The 17,579-nt window shown below is 29.9% G+C and overlaps 2 protein-coding genes across 2 annotated transcripts; both read right to left on the bottom strand.

The window, feature by feature from the left end:
• Positions 1–6,782: 6,782 nt before the first annotated feature.
• Positions 6,783–7,307, bottom strand: LOC113559420. Its single transcript, XM_026965231.1, has one exon. It carries the CDS (start codon positions 7,305–7,307, stop codon positions 6,783–6,785), a length of 525 nt encoding a protein of 174 aa, XP_026821032.1.
• Positions 7,308–8,329: 1,022 nt separating this feature from the next.
• Positions 8,330–10,202, bottom strand: LOC113557783 (zinc finger MYM-type protein 1-like). The gene is made up of 3 exons (XM_026963334.1): positions 10,187–10,202; positions 9,395–9,511; positions 8,330–8,979 (listed from the first exon to the last, which is right to left on the bottom strand). Exons 1-3 carry the CDS (start codon positions 10,200–10,202, stop codon positions 8,330–8,332), a joined length of 783 nt encoding a protein of 260 aa, XP_026819135.1.
• Positions 10,203–17,579: the final 7,377 nt, after the last annotated feature.

Genomic DNA, 17,579 nt, shown 5'->3' with positions numbered 1-17,579 from the left:
AGGACGTGAGACATATGATTGTATAAAGTTGATATAATAAACAATATTTTTGGATGCAAGTGGTGTAATAATAAATGTGTACACATTTTAACGAATTACAGGTCTTACAGGTTTTATAGACCTATGATTACCTTTGATTCAAAGGGTAGAACCTAACTTAACCAAGGTGACCCTGAAGCTATGAAGGCTTGAAGTTCGAAATATAAGAGCACAGACCATTAAATAAATGCTGGTATTTAAACAATTTTTTTTTTATTTAAATTTAGCCTGAAGGTTTTTACATAGTTATGCGTTAGTTTTAAGATTAGGTATTAAATTTAAATTAAAAAAAAATTTTTCATCAATAAATTGTGTGAACGTGATTTCAGTGATAGTTTTAGCCTACTGACTAGCGCAACTGAACCCCCGAACAAAAGTCCGGCGAAAATAAATTCAGTAAAAATGTATTTTTAAAAATTATATTTATACATATATATATATTTTTTAATGAACACTAATTCGATATACATTAATAATTAATGAAATAAGAATACCCATTTACAAATATTTTCTTACCTAAATTATAATATTGTATTATTGTATTTAGGGTTATACGTTTTTTTTTTTAATTATTTACATTTTTACATACCTAAATAAAACAAAATATTCAAAAAACAGTACAATTATTACAAAATACAATTTTTGTTAATTTATGATTTTCTTTTAAATATTCCAAAAATATATTAATAATAAAATATATACATAAATAATAAATATGTTTTACGCTTGCGGACTTTTTTTCACCGAACTTTTAAGTATAATACCAACGTAACGAACATGATGAGGTAAAACAAAATATTAATAAGCTAGTATTCAAGAGGTATATCGAAAAAAAACTATTTCTCCAACATCACTGATAGTGTTTTCTTCTATAACAAATATACACAAAAAGAAATTGATATTTATTTTCAACCTTTTTTAAAAATTTTGGTGAGGGATAAATATGCTTAGTATTTCTTACCAAAATTGATGTTGCAATTAAATTCTTTAAACGCAGAATTATAAAATTTGCTCCATTATGTGTTACTATCGATGTAATATGTTAAATTTCCAACGAAAATTCAGAAAATATGCATTGGTTCTAGTTTTCAACTATTTTTTCATTTGACACTTTTAATCTCTTACAAGCTATAACTCACCCTAAAAGCAAAGCTTGTGCTGGGTGAGCGAGTTCTTATCACCTAAAGAATATTTATAAATTTAAGAACAAACTGATGTTCACACTAATACATTAAGTACCTATTTTAAGTTATAACATTTCGATTATATAATACAGCAATTTTATATAAAAATCTAATTCATCAAATTATCTTTGACAAATCAATATGCTTAAGATTAGTTTTGAAAAACTTTGAATTATTAAACTGATTTATATTAATATTTAACAAACGACATAAATTAAGACCAGTATACAAGACACTTTTTTGTCTGAAAACTTTTTGACACTTCAATTAACGAATATTAACATTTTGCTTATATCTAATATTATGCTCATGATCTGATACAGATATTAAATGCTTATGTTTAAACAAATCAACTAATACAGCTTAGTAATAAACTATCTTAAAATTATTTACATTAAGTTTTTTATAAATTAAAAAAGTATTTGTTTGTATAGGAAGATTTAGTAAATATTCAATAACACAATTTATAGTAACATTTAGTTTACTTATAATGCTATTACAAGCTCCACTCCAAATGGATTACCATATGAAAAGACAGATTGCAGTAAAGCTAAATAGATGGCTCTTTTATAATTAACATCTAATATATACCTGACTTCATTAAATACGTTGTAAGATCCAACGTGTAGAAACGGAGCAGCGTGTTGCGGCTGTCGTGAGATCATTTTTCGCTGTGAGATCCAACCCCCCAAATCTCGTAACGTTTTCATCAAAATCGTCATTAAATAGGTAAATTAATGTTATATTATTATTCCAGCTCAGAATCAGCCGGATCTCTTAAAGTCATGTAACAATCATTACATCATTATTTATAGTTAATAAACATAATATGTACAATATAGGTAAACATTACCTATAGTAACATATATATATATATTATACATTTTATATGCATGCTGATCTAAATATTAAGTCCCCTCTGGCTTTATGCCACATTCAGTATATTGTAAGGCTATGGCTAAAACCCAATATGTCCGAAAACGTTATTCTCCGCGATGACCATCACGCTCGCCGGGACTCCAAGACAGCCCTACATTTTAGTAAACTGTTTTGTAAGTATTAATAATTTTTTATGTAATAACTATTATTGGACCGATCTTTATTTTTTTGTATTATTAAAAATCCTAAATACCTTCTGCTCCCGAGCTCCGATTAATACAGATTCAAAAGAAACTAACTTCTTCACTGAAACTTTTATATTTAACGGGTCACCCGACCACGTTACATCATATTCTTAACTTCTTAAGACTTTGAACTTTGAAGTGTGTATACATATACTACTAGTTAATTTAAGCATTTATAACACACTCGGTCAGTGTTTATTACGCTTTTTGTCAGATCCATATTAAAATTATCTTGTACGTTTAATATCAATATGCAGGCATTTGAAATATAACATCATGGACAACATAGAAATTCCTAATCTATTTACGTTGGATTTAAAAATGAAAAATAATTTGAATTCTGCAATATTCAAAATTAATTTAGCAATATTAATGGACATTGAGGATATTGCAGACCAAGATTATTTTGTACAGATTAAAAATATGATGGGTGGGTTCATTACAGCCCAAGATAATAACCAAATAAATTGTAAACCTTAATTTTTTTCTACTACAGTAGAATATTTATAATATATATATTATATATATATAAACCTCGTATTGTTGCATTATAGCCAGAATGAAATTACCAAAACTTATCGTAAAGATGTCATTGATGAATTTATACTGTTCAAAATAAAATAAAATTCACAAATTTTTTATAAGATTTCAAGTAAATGAAAATGATGTTTTTACAGCAAAAAGTGAATTTATTTTTAATAATAAAATTAAATATAAGTTACAAAAATTATTATACAAAATCGTAAAAGTTAAATATAATGATTTTCAATACGATAAATCGCGGTGAGTGCTATTATTATCACCTATTTGAGTATAATTATATAATTTAATAAACTGTTTTTTGTTATACAGATATAACTTCCCACAAGATGTGCTCATGGAAGATGTTGGTGATTATTGTGTTAAATTCTACATGGACCCGATGATGAACACTGACAATTATTTTAATTTCATGGAAATAATAGTGATTAGCGTAATTATCAAAAACTAATTCAATAACATTGTGTTTTAATTTTTTTCATTATTGTTAATTTCGGTTCGATTACACCTGGACAATTTTTCGTAATAATATTATGTGTATATTAAAAATACACGAAAAAAAAATTACCACAATTGTTACATTTATTTTAATTTTTGAGTGTCCTGCAAATCGAATTCAAATTAAGAAAAAAAGATAAATACTAGTATAACATTTATGATAAAGATATAATTTTATCTTTGATTCTGTCCGACCCTGAGTATAATACCTATATACAATATTAAATTGATATTAATAAGTAGGACTTAGTGTTCAAAATTTGCATACCTTTTTTAGAGTTACAAACAGAACCAATAAAATCAATATGAGGAAATATTTATAATTAATTACATAAATTAAAAAAAAAATAATTATACATCAAAAATATATTCAGAATAATAATATAAAATCATATTGATATATCTTTTATATACGTAGAAATTGTATAGATAGATAATAAATCACATTATAGTAAAAGTATAGTGTTGCACAATTCAGATTCTAAAATGTTTACCAAGTGGCATAATGAAAGAGAAAATCCAAGAGCCTGAATTGTGAACACATGCTGTATAAATAAATTGATAAAATACATTTTACTCATCTTTAAATATCAAAATTTCAAATTACCTAGATTTCATACAAACGCAATCATAGACTAGCTATTACAGGCGGAGCAATTTTACTTTTTTGAAATTATACATCGATACGTTGATTAATGATTTTTACTTCATTAATTCAATAACTTAAAACATAATTAAATTTACATTATTTACATAAACGAAATAAACTCACTTTGGTTTAATATGTATAATATCTTAGTCCATAATTTTAATTTTAGCCCCCCCCCCACTAAGTTTATTTCGGTTACAACTTTGCTTTGAACGACTTACTAATTCCAAAAATCAACTCACAATTATTTACAAATTGAGCTAAACGACTTACAATCTGTCCGGTATAATTTGGTGAAAGTGGGGGGCTAGTGCGAAGTTGGCCCCTCAAGTTAATTTTGGCTATTTCATCAAATCAATGAACTTACAAATTCAAAAACTCAACTTACAATTACTTACAAATCGAGCTTTTAAACTTACAATTTTTTCCGTTTAATTAGGAAAAAATCGGGGGGCTAGTGTGAAGTTAGGCCCTCCAAGTTAATTTTGACAATTACTTCGAACTTATTAACTTACAATTTACCCGGTTTAATTTGGACATAATGGAGGGGCTGACTTCACACACGTCACGATTGCGCCCCAATCCCTTATTACCTGTTAAAATCACAAAACTATTGCTCACCAAATGATATGTGTACATATACTATGTATAACAATTTATGTACAACATAAAACAATATATACAATACAAATTATTTTTTTTCTAAATTACATGTATGCTAATTGTATAGGTTATTACGTACATCTACTAGCTGACATAGTCAAGTCGATATTTTTTTATGTTCATATAAAAATAATCATACATATGTCAAATTCTACGAGTAAACATGTGTTATTTTTATAATTTTATCTGGTCGTCGACCTGGAAAAAAGTGCACATAACGCTGTTAATGAAATTTTCCCGAACTGCAGAATTTTGGCATGTAGGTTTCATTTAAATCAAAGTTGGTTTAGACATATCTAAAAAAATAATCAGCTATTAAATGAGTATAAATCAAGTTCTGCATTGGCTGTTTGGCTAAACAAATTTTTTACTTTAGGATTTTTACTAGCAAATTTAGTAGAAAATGCTTTTTTACATTTAATTGAAAATACCCCTACGTCTAATTTTAGATTTGCCGAATATATACTAAAAAACTATGTAAAAACCTATACACAATTTCCATCAACTTTATGGGCAGATAAACCATCAGAAGAAGCTAGAACAACTACGAAAAGAGCAACAAAACAACATTACATTATAATGGATACTTGGGAAAAAAAATTTAAAAATATAAAATATCAATGAATGATTATTTGCAAGCAATGGGGCCATGTTTTTGTGCTAATTACCAAATGTAATTTTTAAAAATAATTAGATATGAGAAAATATTATATGATGTAATGAAAATTAAATTACGAAAATAGCAATATAAATTAATATGAAGTTATATGAACAAAAAAAAATATCTATCGACTATGTTATAGAGAGTGTTAAATGGTATAATCAGAAATCAGTCTTTTATTAATCCTACAAATGGATCTAGTTCGAGAGAAATTTATAAAGTGTACCAAGAGATGCATAACTCTCATAATAGAATATTAGATTGGGTATCACATGCAGCATCATTTTCGTATCAACTCAATTCATAGTTCATTGCATTGGGAATTTTAATGATGGATACACTTGCTATTGCTGATTATTCAACTCCCGTAGATGAGGCCATAATAAGTTGATTTACATATATGTGCACGTACATACAGAAAAATATCCTAATTAAAATTTAATAATTTTACTTAATCATTATTCATAATAATTACAGATGTTGCACTAAGACTCATTTATTGTTATGGAAAAGATTCAACATCACACGCAATACTATATATTCATGCAATTAATATATGGACACAGGAGAATAATGGATATCAACTCTAACGATCTCAAAAGTCAAATAAAAATTAACTGGGTGAAAAATACAATCAAAGTACTGAAATATTTTGATTTTACCTGTGATATAGCTGAGTTTATGATAGAAAAAATAGAAAATTTTATTTTTGTGAATATGCTGTAAATATTAATTGTTATGATAAACTTTTTATTATAAAAACATGCGAACCTCTATTTAACAAACTTAATAGCTCTTTGAAAACAATTTTTTAAATAGAAGTTTCATTAGAATAAGTTTATAATTTTCTTTATTTTCAAAATTAATTTTTATTGCCCCAAATGTATGTAGATATTTAATAGTAAATAAATAATGATAATAGTTTACCTAGCAATTGTGCAATTTATATTAATAATCAATTTTTAATTAAGTTATAGTGTAAATTAAAAATGCTCATAACTCACTTAAAAACTGAATAATCATAAAAACCAATATACAAACAAAAGATAATGTTCTTACCATCAAGTTTTATAATAGATTAATTCACTCTAATTTTTAAACTAACGGAGCTAAATGTGGTCTCTGCTGAGCGTAAATTTGCTATCTTGGGCGCTTGCTTAGGCGTGCGCAGACTTTTTGCGCAGGGGATGCCAATATATTTAAAAATAACTCAATTTTTATTATCTCCCTTCAAAAACACACAAATCAGAATTTTTTTTTATTGTATTACATTTACATAACTACAAAGTTCTCAAAATAATAGTATAATAGTAAAATAATAATATTAAATATATATTATAGTATATTATATATATATTATAGTCAATATAAGTAAAAATATAATTTAAACTTTGCATTTCATAACTAATTTAATTAATACTTTATTATAATTCTAATCTTCGGTCAAAAGGATGCAAATGTTTAAATTCATCAATTACTTCGTCATAATTTATTTCTGATGCTAGTTCTTGTTCTACAAATATCAACATCATTGCATCTAATCTTTCTTGCGACATGCGGCTTCTTAATTTTGTTTTTACCAAACTTAATTTGGAAAAAGCTCTTTCGCAAGAGCAACTTGTCACAGGAATGGTAGTAAAAAGTTTCAACGCTTTATTTACATTAACAAAATTTTTACTAATTGATAATTTTTCTAACCACTGATGAATTGTTTTGTTTGATGGTCCTGCTACAAAATCGGGCAAAGAACGTAGAAGTCTTAATTCACCTTCTAATTCGTCACTATTAAGTACAAACTTCCGTGAAATTAATTCAATGTCAAATTCTTCAGTTTTTAGTTCTACTAAACGACCAATTGCACCAATTAAATTTAATGTTTCCTGATTAAATCGATTTTCAAGACCGTTAAACAAATCATCTAATACAGTGAAGTAAACATGACATTTCATCTCACTTTTTTTATCCAAGATGGTATGTTGTGTTTTCATATCATCAATTTTTGTAGCAATCTTCCTATTTTTCACAGGTGGTATCTCAATATTAAATCCATTACAAACAGTAAGAACTTTTTCATAAAGTTTAGAATAGTTATCTTCGTCGTTTCTTAACTCACTAATAGATTTTTTCAATGCATTTACAATAGATACTGCATCTAATAAATTCAAGTTGGGTGCTTGTAATTGAGCACTGACAATTTGGATTTGTATTAATATAGGTTTTAACATATATAATGCAAAAATAAAGTTGAAATTTTTCATTTGACAGATAAGACCATTTGCTTTAGCCCTCACCTCTGAATATTTAGTGTTTTCAGAAATTTCTTCAAGACACTGAATAACAGAAGAAAAGTTTTTTTCTACAGCTGTAACAGCTTCCGCACGACATGCCCATCTAGTTGTTGAAAGTGTTTTGAGAGTTTTCAATCTGGAATTTGTTTCATTAACAATTTTTTCAAAAACAGCATGCCTCACTGGACTCCCTTCAATGAAACTGTAAATTAGCTGGACACATCCAAAAAAATCAAAAACAACCCGGTTTTTATTCCCTAAGCTATCAACCAATACCAGATTTAGGCAATGGCCATAGCAGTGAACATACATTGCAGATGGATTGATTTCTTTGACTTTAGACTGTACACTATTAAATTTTCCACTCATAGCTGAAGCTCCATCAAAACATACAGCTATAACCGATGTCCAATTGATATTTAACTGCGCAATTTTGTTTGTTAAGCTATTAAATATTGTATTAGCATCTACTGCAGTCAAACGTTGAATACCAATAAATTGCTCAACGGGCTTACATAAATCTTCATCAAAGTAGCGTACAGTCACAGCCATCTGTTCATGGTGTCCCACGTCACTAGTTTCGTCGGCCATTATCGTGACGAGGCGATTGTTTATTTTTTTTTCAATACTTCGTTTCATTACATTGTTGATAGAAGTCAATAAATCATTTTGTATATGGTTGCTCAAGTACTTAGCATTTTGCGGCCCTTTTTCCAAAGTTTTTGCAAAGTTAAATCATATTTTTTTAAAATGTCCACAATATCTAAAAATAAACCCTTACACACATCTGAACTTTTTTCTAAGTGCCCTCTAAATGGTTTGCCACTTTTAGCTAAACACAAAGTAATATCTATCAATCGATGCATGATGTTACGATTGTGCAAACGCTGCTTTTCTCTTTCACTAATAGATACTAATCTAGATTCATCCAAGGTAACATCAATTGGTTTACAATTTGAAAAGTTATGATACGCTGTCATGCTAAAATTATGGGAGATTGAATTTTGGTGTTTTTTAAATTTTGTAGTAGAAGTACTCCAATTTTTAAAACCTTTTTGTGAAAAAGCAAAGTCTACTTGTCCGGCATTTAACCCTGGAGCTGTATTAAACATCCGACATACGAAACAAAATGCTCTGTCAAGTTTCACACTATATTCTAACCAGCTAAAATCATCATACCAGGAACTTTGGAAACTTCGTGCTCTATTTCCAAACTGTGTCCTGGGATACATTTTTAATTTTGGTTGGAATGCCCCTTTAAGTATTCGCTCTTTTCGTTCTAACTGAAGAGATGGTATTGGGTTTACAGGATCATCAGGGTCACATAGTGAATCTAATTAGATTAGAAGAAAATACATTGTAAATGTGAATTCAAAGATTAAAATACTCACAATATGTATTTATTAGTTATTACTGTTAGTACACATAGCGTTATAATAATTATTATTATTATACAATGTTTAGACATAAATGTTAGAATTAATTATTAATGCAAATAAATATTTATGTAACAATCTAACAGTGAACACTTAATATACAATTAATACACTCAATGCTAATTATAATTACCTACTAATTAATATTATTACAATTCATACAACAGTTATTAACTAAATATTTATAATATGAACATATTTATAAAATATATTTCATTTATACAATCACATTATGACACTGAAATATTCAACACAAATATCCAACACAGATCACAGGCAATATTGTTTGATGTTGTATTAATACTAAAATACCTAGTGGTACTGGTACATTAACAGTATTTGACCAATTATCATGATCCGTTTTGGGTTGCTCAACAATAACTTTATTATTCTGTGCAAATGGTACCGGATCATCTGGATCAATGTTGACTAAATTAATTTAAATTATAGATATTAGTTCATAGTTTACAAGCTTAAACTAAAACAAAGAAACAGCTCACACAATATAAAATATCAACTTACCAGAATACAGTTTTAATGATTTTGGTTTGAAAAAATCATGCATAGTTTTCATTTTTTTGTTTTGGTTTCTATTCATATTCGTATTCTAATATTATAATTTACAACGCAATTAAGTATAAATAATTAATATTATTGAAATTTGAAATATTTAAAACTGTAAAAGAAAAATAACACCGAATGGCCGAATGATAGCGAATATAAAACAATTAAACAACTCTATTCATCTAGAGTCTAGACAGTAGTCAGTAGTTTATATTTTGTATCCGTGGTTCAAACAAAACGGTTGTGATAACAATTATGATAATTGATAATATTGATAGTTTTCGCTCGAACGATGTAGTTATCAGACTGCTTTATGGTTATTGGTTAGCTTACTTCATGGTTACGACGGTTACGTGACTGGCGTCGCGGTGATATCGTTAGATTATCCCAACTTCTATTATCAATGGAAATGTACTTGATAAAAAAAAAAAGTAAAATACGTAGCCTGAACTGTCAAAAATTACTAAACTGATTTCTGTTTATAAAAACGTTTATGAACTCCTAACTAAAAAATAAAAAATAAAAGCTAACTCCGCAAACCCGCAGGGGATGCCATGGCATACCCGGCATCCCCCCTGCGCACGCCTATGGGCGCTTGTAAGACGGAGACAATAGGTACATGTGAGCATTGCGTACTTTTAACTTATGGCTTAATTGTGTGGAGTTTGCATGCACAAAAGCCTTGGAACCAATTAATATAATTCAGAGAATTCTAGTTAGTATTATGATAAAAAATATCATGATAGTAATTATAATACAAATAACTTATTTAAAATTGATGTAATGTCGATAATAGAAGTACATAAAAATAAATCTAACTTCAAACACCCCAATAGGAAAAATACAAGAAGTACCACTGATGATAATTTAATAAATTCTAAACAAACCTAATACTATAATGATGGAAAATGTTTTATTAAATTACTATATAGTCTTAAAATTATTGTGAGATACTCAGGTGCTCTAAATTTCATAAACACACCTCAAATTACATATTAACGTGCAAAAATCGTCATTTTTACCACTGACCTATAGATCAAAATTCTAACCCACTTCCAGATGACGTAGAAAGTTCAAATTTAGCATCTAGGTAGACAATTGGATGAATACAAAGATCCTTACTGCTCTGAAGAAGAGTATCGAAATAAAAGTGATGAGAAAAGCTTATTGGGTGTGGCAGAAGCCGTCTCTAATGATGTTGTTTGCAGTTTGGAAAACATACCAACAAAAATAACAATTTTGAATGAACTTTTTATATTTCGTGGTACAGCTGTACTTATCGGTAACAGAAGTACTGCAAGAACAGGTATGGGTCATTATGTAGCAGTTGCACTAAAAAATGACGGACATTGGGAAGAGTATGATGATTTTAAAAATATAAGCCAGTACCTATATCAAAATTAAAAAAATGTGGTGTACAAATAATTCTTTTGTATACCTAAGGAAACTTAGATATTATAGTAAAAAATTGTGTTTTTTTTTAATAAAGTTACATTTTAATTTTAAAGACAAAAGGGCTATTTAAATAAGGTTTAAATTGATTATAAAAATAATAAAAGGTTAAAAAAATAATTTATTAATTTCACGATTAATAGGTATAATGCAAATAGAGGTAAAAATTAAAATAAACTGAGAAGCTTAGTTAGCAGGTTTTAATAATCAAAATAATAACATCGAAATGGAGCTTCTGATTTGGAGTAAAAAAAATTCCGAATACTGAATGGGCAATTCACTCAAACATTTCAAAAGTACAAGAAAATATAGAAAATAATACAGAAAAGACAATTTATTATACCCTGTAAACGTAGGAAAATACAGTAGTTTAACAAAAACCATTTGGTATTAATTGTATTATAAATAAGTAGCTACTAATAATTTATGTATAAAAAGTAATGATATCCCATCAAAAACATATATATGAAATGAGAGCCAAGTTCAATGTTATGATATATGTCTTGGTTGTTGACTTCAACGACAAAAGAAGTGAGATCTAAATGGGTACCAAGTTCAATAGTCAGTCCTCAAATTTATATATAACATAAAATATTTTATATTTTAACCTATTTTAAGTAATATCACATAAATGTGATTCGGTGCTATGTATTCTAATTTTAATATGCTATGTTAGATACTAGATACTGGGTGGTATATTATACGTTCAAAAATTGACATTTGAAACTATGTAAAATTGTTTTAAATATTGGATGTTAAATATCAATTCTATTATTCTAAACAAAATTAAAAAAATATATTTGTAATTTACCTATACAATTGTATATAATATAGATTCATGATCAATGTATTCAATGGCAACACATCAAACGTTTATATGAAGAAGATATATAACTAACGGGAAATTTGAGTGTGCCCAAAGTTATCAAAAATCATATTGTAATGAGGGTTCGCTTGGCCACTCAAGTATGATATTTATTTATAATAAATATAATAATTCAAAATATGAAGAATTAATGCAATTTAATTTTTAAAGTTAACTTATTGTTAAATTTTATTTATGGGTCTTGAGTAATTCAGTGGCTAATAGGTTATTATTTTATAAAACCTATAACATTTCTGGCTTCAAAGACTAACCAACTGCCATGTTTGTCGTAAATTTAATGATTGCTTTGATGTTCTCAATAAAAAATTTGGCGCTGAAGGACCTAGAGTCGATGGCAAAGATTATCAGGCAAACTTATAACTTCTCTAATAATATTAAAAATGTTTTTAAAAAAATAAATAAATAAGTGTACCTATTATATTTTATTTATTTATGACTGGTTTCAATTTCAAAAATCATAAGGTTGTAGAACCGGTAATTATTTACTAGTAATTACTAATTACTAATTACCTGATGATGGTTTTCAAAATATAAAAATTAATTGTAAACAAAACACAATCAATAGTACTCAAGACCAAGAATTTTTTATATTTATTTTGTTTTTAACTTAAATTTGTTTTTAAACTTATAGTTTCTTCAGTCATTTTTAATTTGGATGAATGATTGTGAAAAACAGCTCATTAATGGCCAAATAAAAAAATCTGAATTCCTAACAGACAGTATACTTCTTGTAGTTTGAGAGTTACTATCCAGCCTACACTTGACCTATCCAAATACTTGCATTCTTGTTGGAATTACAAATATTTATTAACTGGAAATATGAACCAAGATAAACTATAAGTAAATATAAAAACATTGATAATTATATAAAAATCCTTAAAAATCAAATTATTAATTTTACCTAGATATTTTTTCGAACAATTCGTCAGGCTGCAGGATCCAACGATCACCCATCAGTGCCAATATTTCTCGAACTATACAAGTTAATATCAAATTACAGCATTTTGAAACCACCCAAAATTGAAATTACACTATACGAGTAAGTGATGATTCTCCCTTAACTCCATTAATTTCCATTTCTGATTTAAAGAATATTTATCATTCCGAAAAATCAAATTAATTAAAAAATTTGAAAATTAAATAAAATATAATAATAGAACAGAAAGAATGGGAGTTTACAGATGTAGTTGAACATAATTATGCAAAAGCTAAGGTTGATGACTGCTGAATATACTATTTAACTGGTAAGTATAACTTTCGATAGAATTTTTAATCTAACCCTCTAAAAATCTCAATATAGATATGAACATTTTTCTTTTTATAGGATATTTATCAAAACATTGCTGAAATACACCAACGATCGTGATAACTGCAAATCTTCTTTTGTAGTATCAGAAGTATATTCTCAGCAGTTACCTGCTACTTTAGTGAATATGAAAACAATAGGTGGATTAATACATCCAAACATACACTTCTTTAACTTTATAAAAAGTTGAAGAAAGTTTTGCTCAAAATAGTCATCAGCAAATGTTTTCGATCTTATTACAGTTGATTTGATGAAAATTAAGCCATTAAGTTATCTATGTGCAATATATGGTTAACAAATTATAGCATATACAGTCATGTATTATGTTAGAATGCGGATAAGACAATTTTCCTTCCAAGAAAATAGCAAAGAAAAGAAAGCTAATAAGAATAAAAAAAAAATTGCCAAGTTTTGTAAGTCTTAAATGAATTTTTAATTTATAAAACTAACTTACTAAAAATTATACAAACATTTTCATCTGTTCATTCTTCATACAGAACCTTTAAGGTCTTTATCTAATTTTCTCAACTCTTCCTTGGAGGTCCAAAAAGCTTCTATCTCTTTGGAAAACACCATTTGTAAATATTTGGAACACTAAAATGTTGTTTCAAAATAACAAATTAACAACAATAACAGTAACATAATAAATAATAAATATATAATAGTAGGAATATTATTGTTGTTGATCAAACAATGGAATCATTGGATTATTTTTACTTAACCTTAAAAACGTATAACTATCAGCACTCAATTTTACAGTGTCAATATTTTAAACATATTTGCACATTAAAGCAGAACACTGATAAGAAAGAGTTGTCCGACCTTATCTTCCAAGACCGTGATTGTGGCGATACGGCCATACCGGCGATCTTCAAAACCGTTTCGCGCCCGAGCACTTTATACGTATCTCAATTATTGGTAACACGTTTATTATTTATTATTAACACTTTGGAGTACAAGTACCTATTGCTTTTATACCTACCTATCCAATATTGTCGTATTTTTATAAATCACTTCATAAAAATAAATTATGTTAATTAATGAATAGATTTACATTAGGATTCTACAACTACAATGGTTAAGTACAGGGACCTAGATTTTAAAAATCCCGCTAAAGCCTGGAATCCCGCCGAACCGTTTGCAGAAAACAACAAATACTTTGGTACGACATGCAGCCCAATAAGAAAAAGGAGGTCCATGGACCTTTACAATCAGCATCGGCTCCCAAATCTAGAAGGTAAAAAATTATAATCTTAAATTAAAATCTAAAAATTTGAATGGTCAGTTAGATTCTGTTCCTAAGTAACTTCATAATTCCAAATAACAACCAATTCTATGGTATTATCTTGAAATGCTGTACCAATTAGAGTGTGAGAAAGGGCTACGCGCTGAAACAAAAATCACAATACGTCACATAAAGTACACTGACGAAAAAATGAATATTGGTTAAACGAAAAATCGGTCGCTATTCGACACTTCCACCGTATCCTTGCCCGTCGTTTGGATAAATTGTCCCTGGTGGATGAGCGTCAGCGCGCATTTCGTAAAGCCGATGGTGTGGTGGAAAATATTTTCCTCTTATAGTTGGTGATGAAGGATGCGCGTTCATCATGCAAGTGGCTGTGCTTGGCGTAACATTGGTAGAGTATATTCGCGGAACGTACCAGCAATCAAAGACGTTTCTCCAGGCGAGGAGACCCCTTGTCCCCGCTTTTATTCAATTTGATTGTAGATAGTGGTTTACAAGTAATTCCAAACGCAGTTAGTTACTCTCTGAGTAAGACCATAGTGAACGCGGTTGCTTTTGCAGACGATGTGATTCTGATGGCGGAAACGCCGGACGGACCGGCTAGAGGTAGGTCTCAAGGTAAATCCAATGAAGTGTGCGACTCTCACCCTGGTGTCGTACGGACGGGATCGTAAGGTTAAGACCGTCGACGAGGTTTAAATCCTTAGTGGTGTAAGACTCCTGACCCTCGCCGTTATCTCTCTATGACGGTATGGGTTTCGCAGGAAGTAAGGTCGATGTCTTCGACGCCGCGGCGTATGTAGCAGCGCTCAGTCGGATCTCTTCGGAGCCGATGAAGACGTAAATGCGACTTTCCATCGCAAGAAACTACTTGATTCTGAAGTTCGTTCACGGACTGACGTTTACGGTTGTCTCCGTATGAAAGCTACGAAGTCTCGCTCACGAGACGCGCCGTGACGTCAGGCGTTGGCTGGACCTTCCCACTTCATGTCCGAACGCGTACATTCACTCGCCAACATCGGCGGATGACTTAGGTATTCTAGACTTCGTCCAGTTCGTACCTTGAAATCGCGTGAATCGTCTTGTAAGAATCGAGAACTCTTCCGTCGCCGCCGTCCACAAGGCGTACCAGCTTTATGACCGAGCCGCTCTGGCGTCTGTACTTCGCTCAGTTGAAGGTCACCATCTCAAGCCTGGTCATGCGCAGCAACTTCATGTGTCTGTGGATGGTTCGGAGCTGAAACTATTCTCCGAAGAGCCAGCGTCCGTTGCGTGGTTGAGACGTTCTGGCGGCATACCGTCGTCGGATTTCAAAAGCTACGCTCGGATTCGCATTAATGCGTTGCCGACTCGTAGCGGGTGAACCGCGGTCGCTTTGGCCCGGCTTGTGGCGCTTCGGCGGAGACACTTGCCCATATTGCACAAAGTTGTCCTCGGACGCATGATGGTCGCATATTGCGTCATGACTGCGTGTTGATGTACAACTCAATTCACTAGCCAACGTAATATTATATCTAACCGTGAGTATTCTAATAATATAATTTCGTTGAAATATCCGAATGAAACCTTTTGTTCCATTCTACAAAACATAATTGAAATTATATCTATACTATTACCAGTCTTATGTCACACTTAAAATTTAAAATCAAATATTTTTTCAATAGTATCTCGACAAATAAATTTAAATATATCATCATAGTTTGGTAAAACTTTTTTGAATTTCATTATTAAATTGTTAATACAGAACTGGTGTAACAATGTTAATAAAATTCTCAATGGTAAAATATCAATTAATGTAAATGAAAAAGATCTAATAAAAATTAATGCTTATCATCGTTATGTTAAATTTTGTAAATATAAACACATGAAAAACAGAAAATTTTAATTTCAAAACCTGAATTTGACCATTTGTTGTTTTTAATTTAATTTAATATTTGTATTGTAAATAATTTAGAAATATTTGTCCCTACTTATAATGTGACAATTCATATTATATAACTAATGGACTGACTTTTATACTGTTAATAGTTTATAAATATATTATTGTAATTCATTTGTTGATGCCTTTATTAATAAAATTAATTTAATATTATTTACTTAAAATGTGTTGAATATTTATTTTGAAGTGGATAAAGTGTGTTTACCTGTTTACCTATATTTTAAAAAAATACTAATTTTTACAATATTTAATACAAATCATTTATTCAAATTAAAAGTAAATGGATATGATTGAGGCGACACCGATTGTCACCACTTTTCTGGTCGACCCGTCCAACCGACGTTACCATTTTCAATACGTGAATAATACCATTTTTACATTATATTCGTCCTCAATATTTGAATTATATTCGTTTTTATATTTTTACATGTATGCGACTATTGTGAATTTTATATATGGTTTTATCAACGCGACGCAAAGCTTTTTCTCTTTGCTCACGATGTTCGACCGAGCCACATCTGCGACAGTCCGACCGAGACTTCGAGATGTAATGACCACCGACTCGACATGTCCGGCACGCGCTATGACACGCACAGTCCCGTTACATCTCGCGATTACGTGACGAACGAGCACTTTTTAGTCGAACCAAGCTTCGACACGCTCTCGTCCCGTCGACCAACACGTCCCCGACGTTCCCGGTCTCGCAACCCGAACTCGACGGCTTTCGCGCCCTCGCACAACCGCACACGAATTACGATACAAACTCGCGTGCGCACCGACGCAAACACCGCACGCCCGAACATCGAGCACCCGACGAAAAGGCAATTATTGTACGCCTAGTCACACGCGATTTTACTTATGTCAAAGACTTATTACAATAAAACACGACTTTCGACGCACACGCGTCCGACACCAAAAATGCGTGTTCCATTTATTTTACCTCCATGCCTGTCTAATCTCCAAAACTTTCAATTCACAGAGTCCGATCGACAATGATATTTAGGCAGCAAGTGTATTGGTGGTCCGGTTGATAAAACTTACACCGCAACCGCGGTAAACCATACACTTGTGCGCCAAATTGGTGACCTCATATTCAACAGC

Source organism: Rhopalosiphum maidis, chromosome 3, assembly GCF_003676215.2.
Source record: "Rhopalosiphum maidis isolate BTI-1 chromosome 3, ASM367621v3, whole genome shotgun sequence".
Taxonomy (NCBI): Eukaryota; Metazoa; Arthropoda; class Insecta; order Hemiptera; family Aphididae; genus Rhopalosiphum; species Rhopalosiphum maidis.
This window is presented reverse-complemented; position numbering and strand designations above follow the sequence as displayed.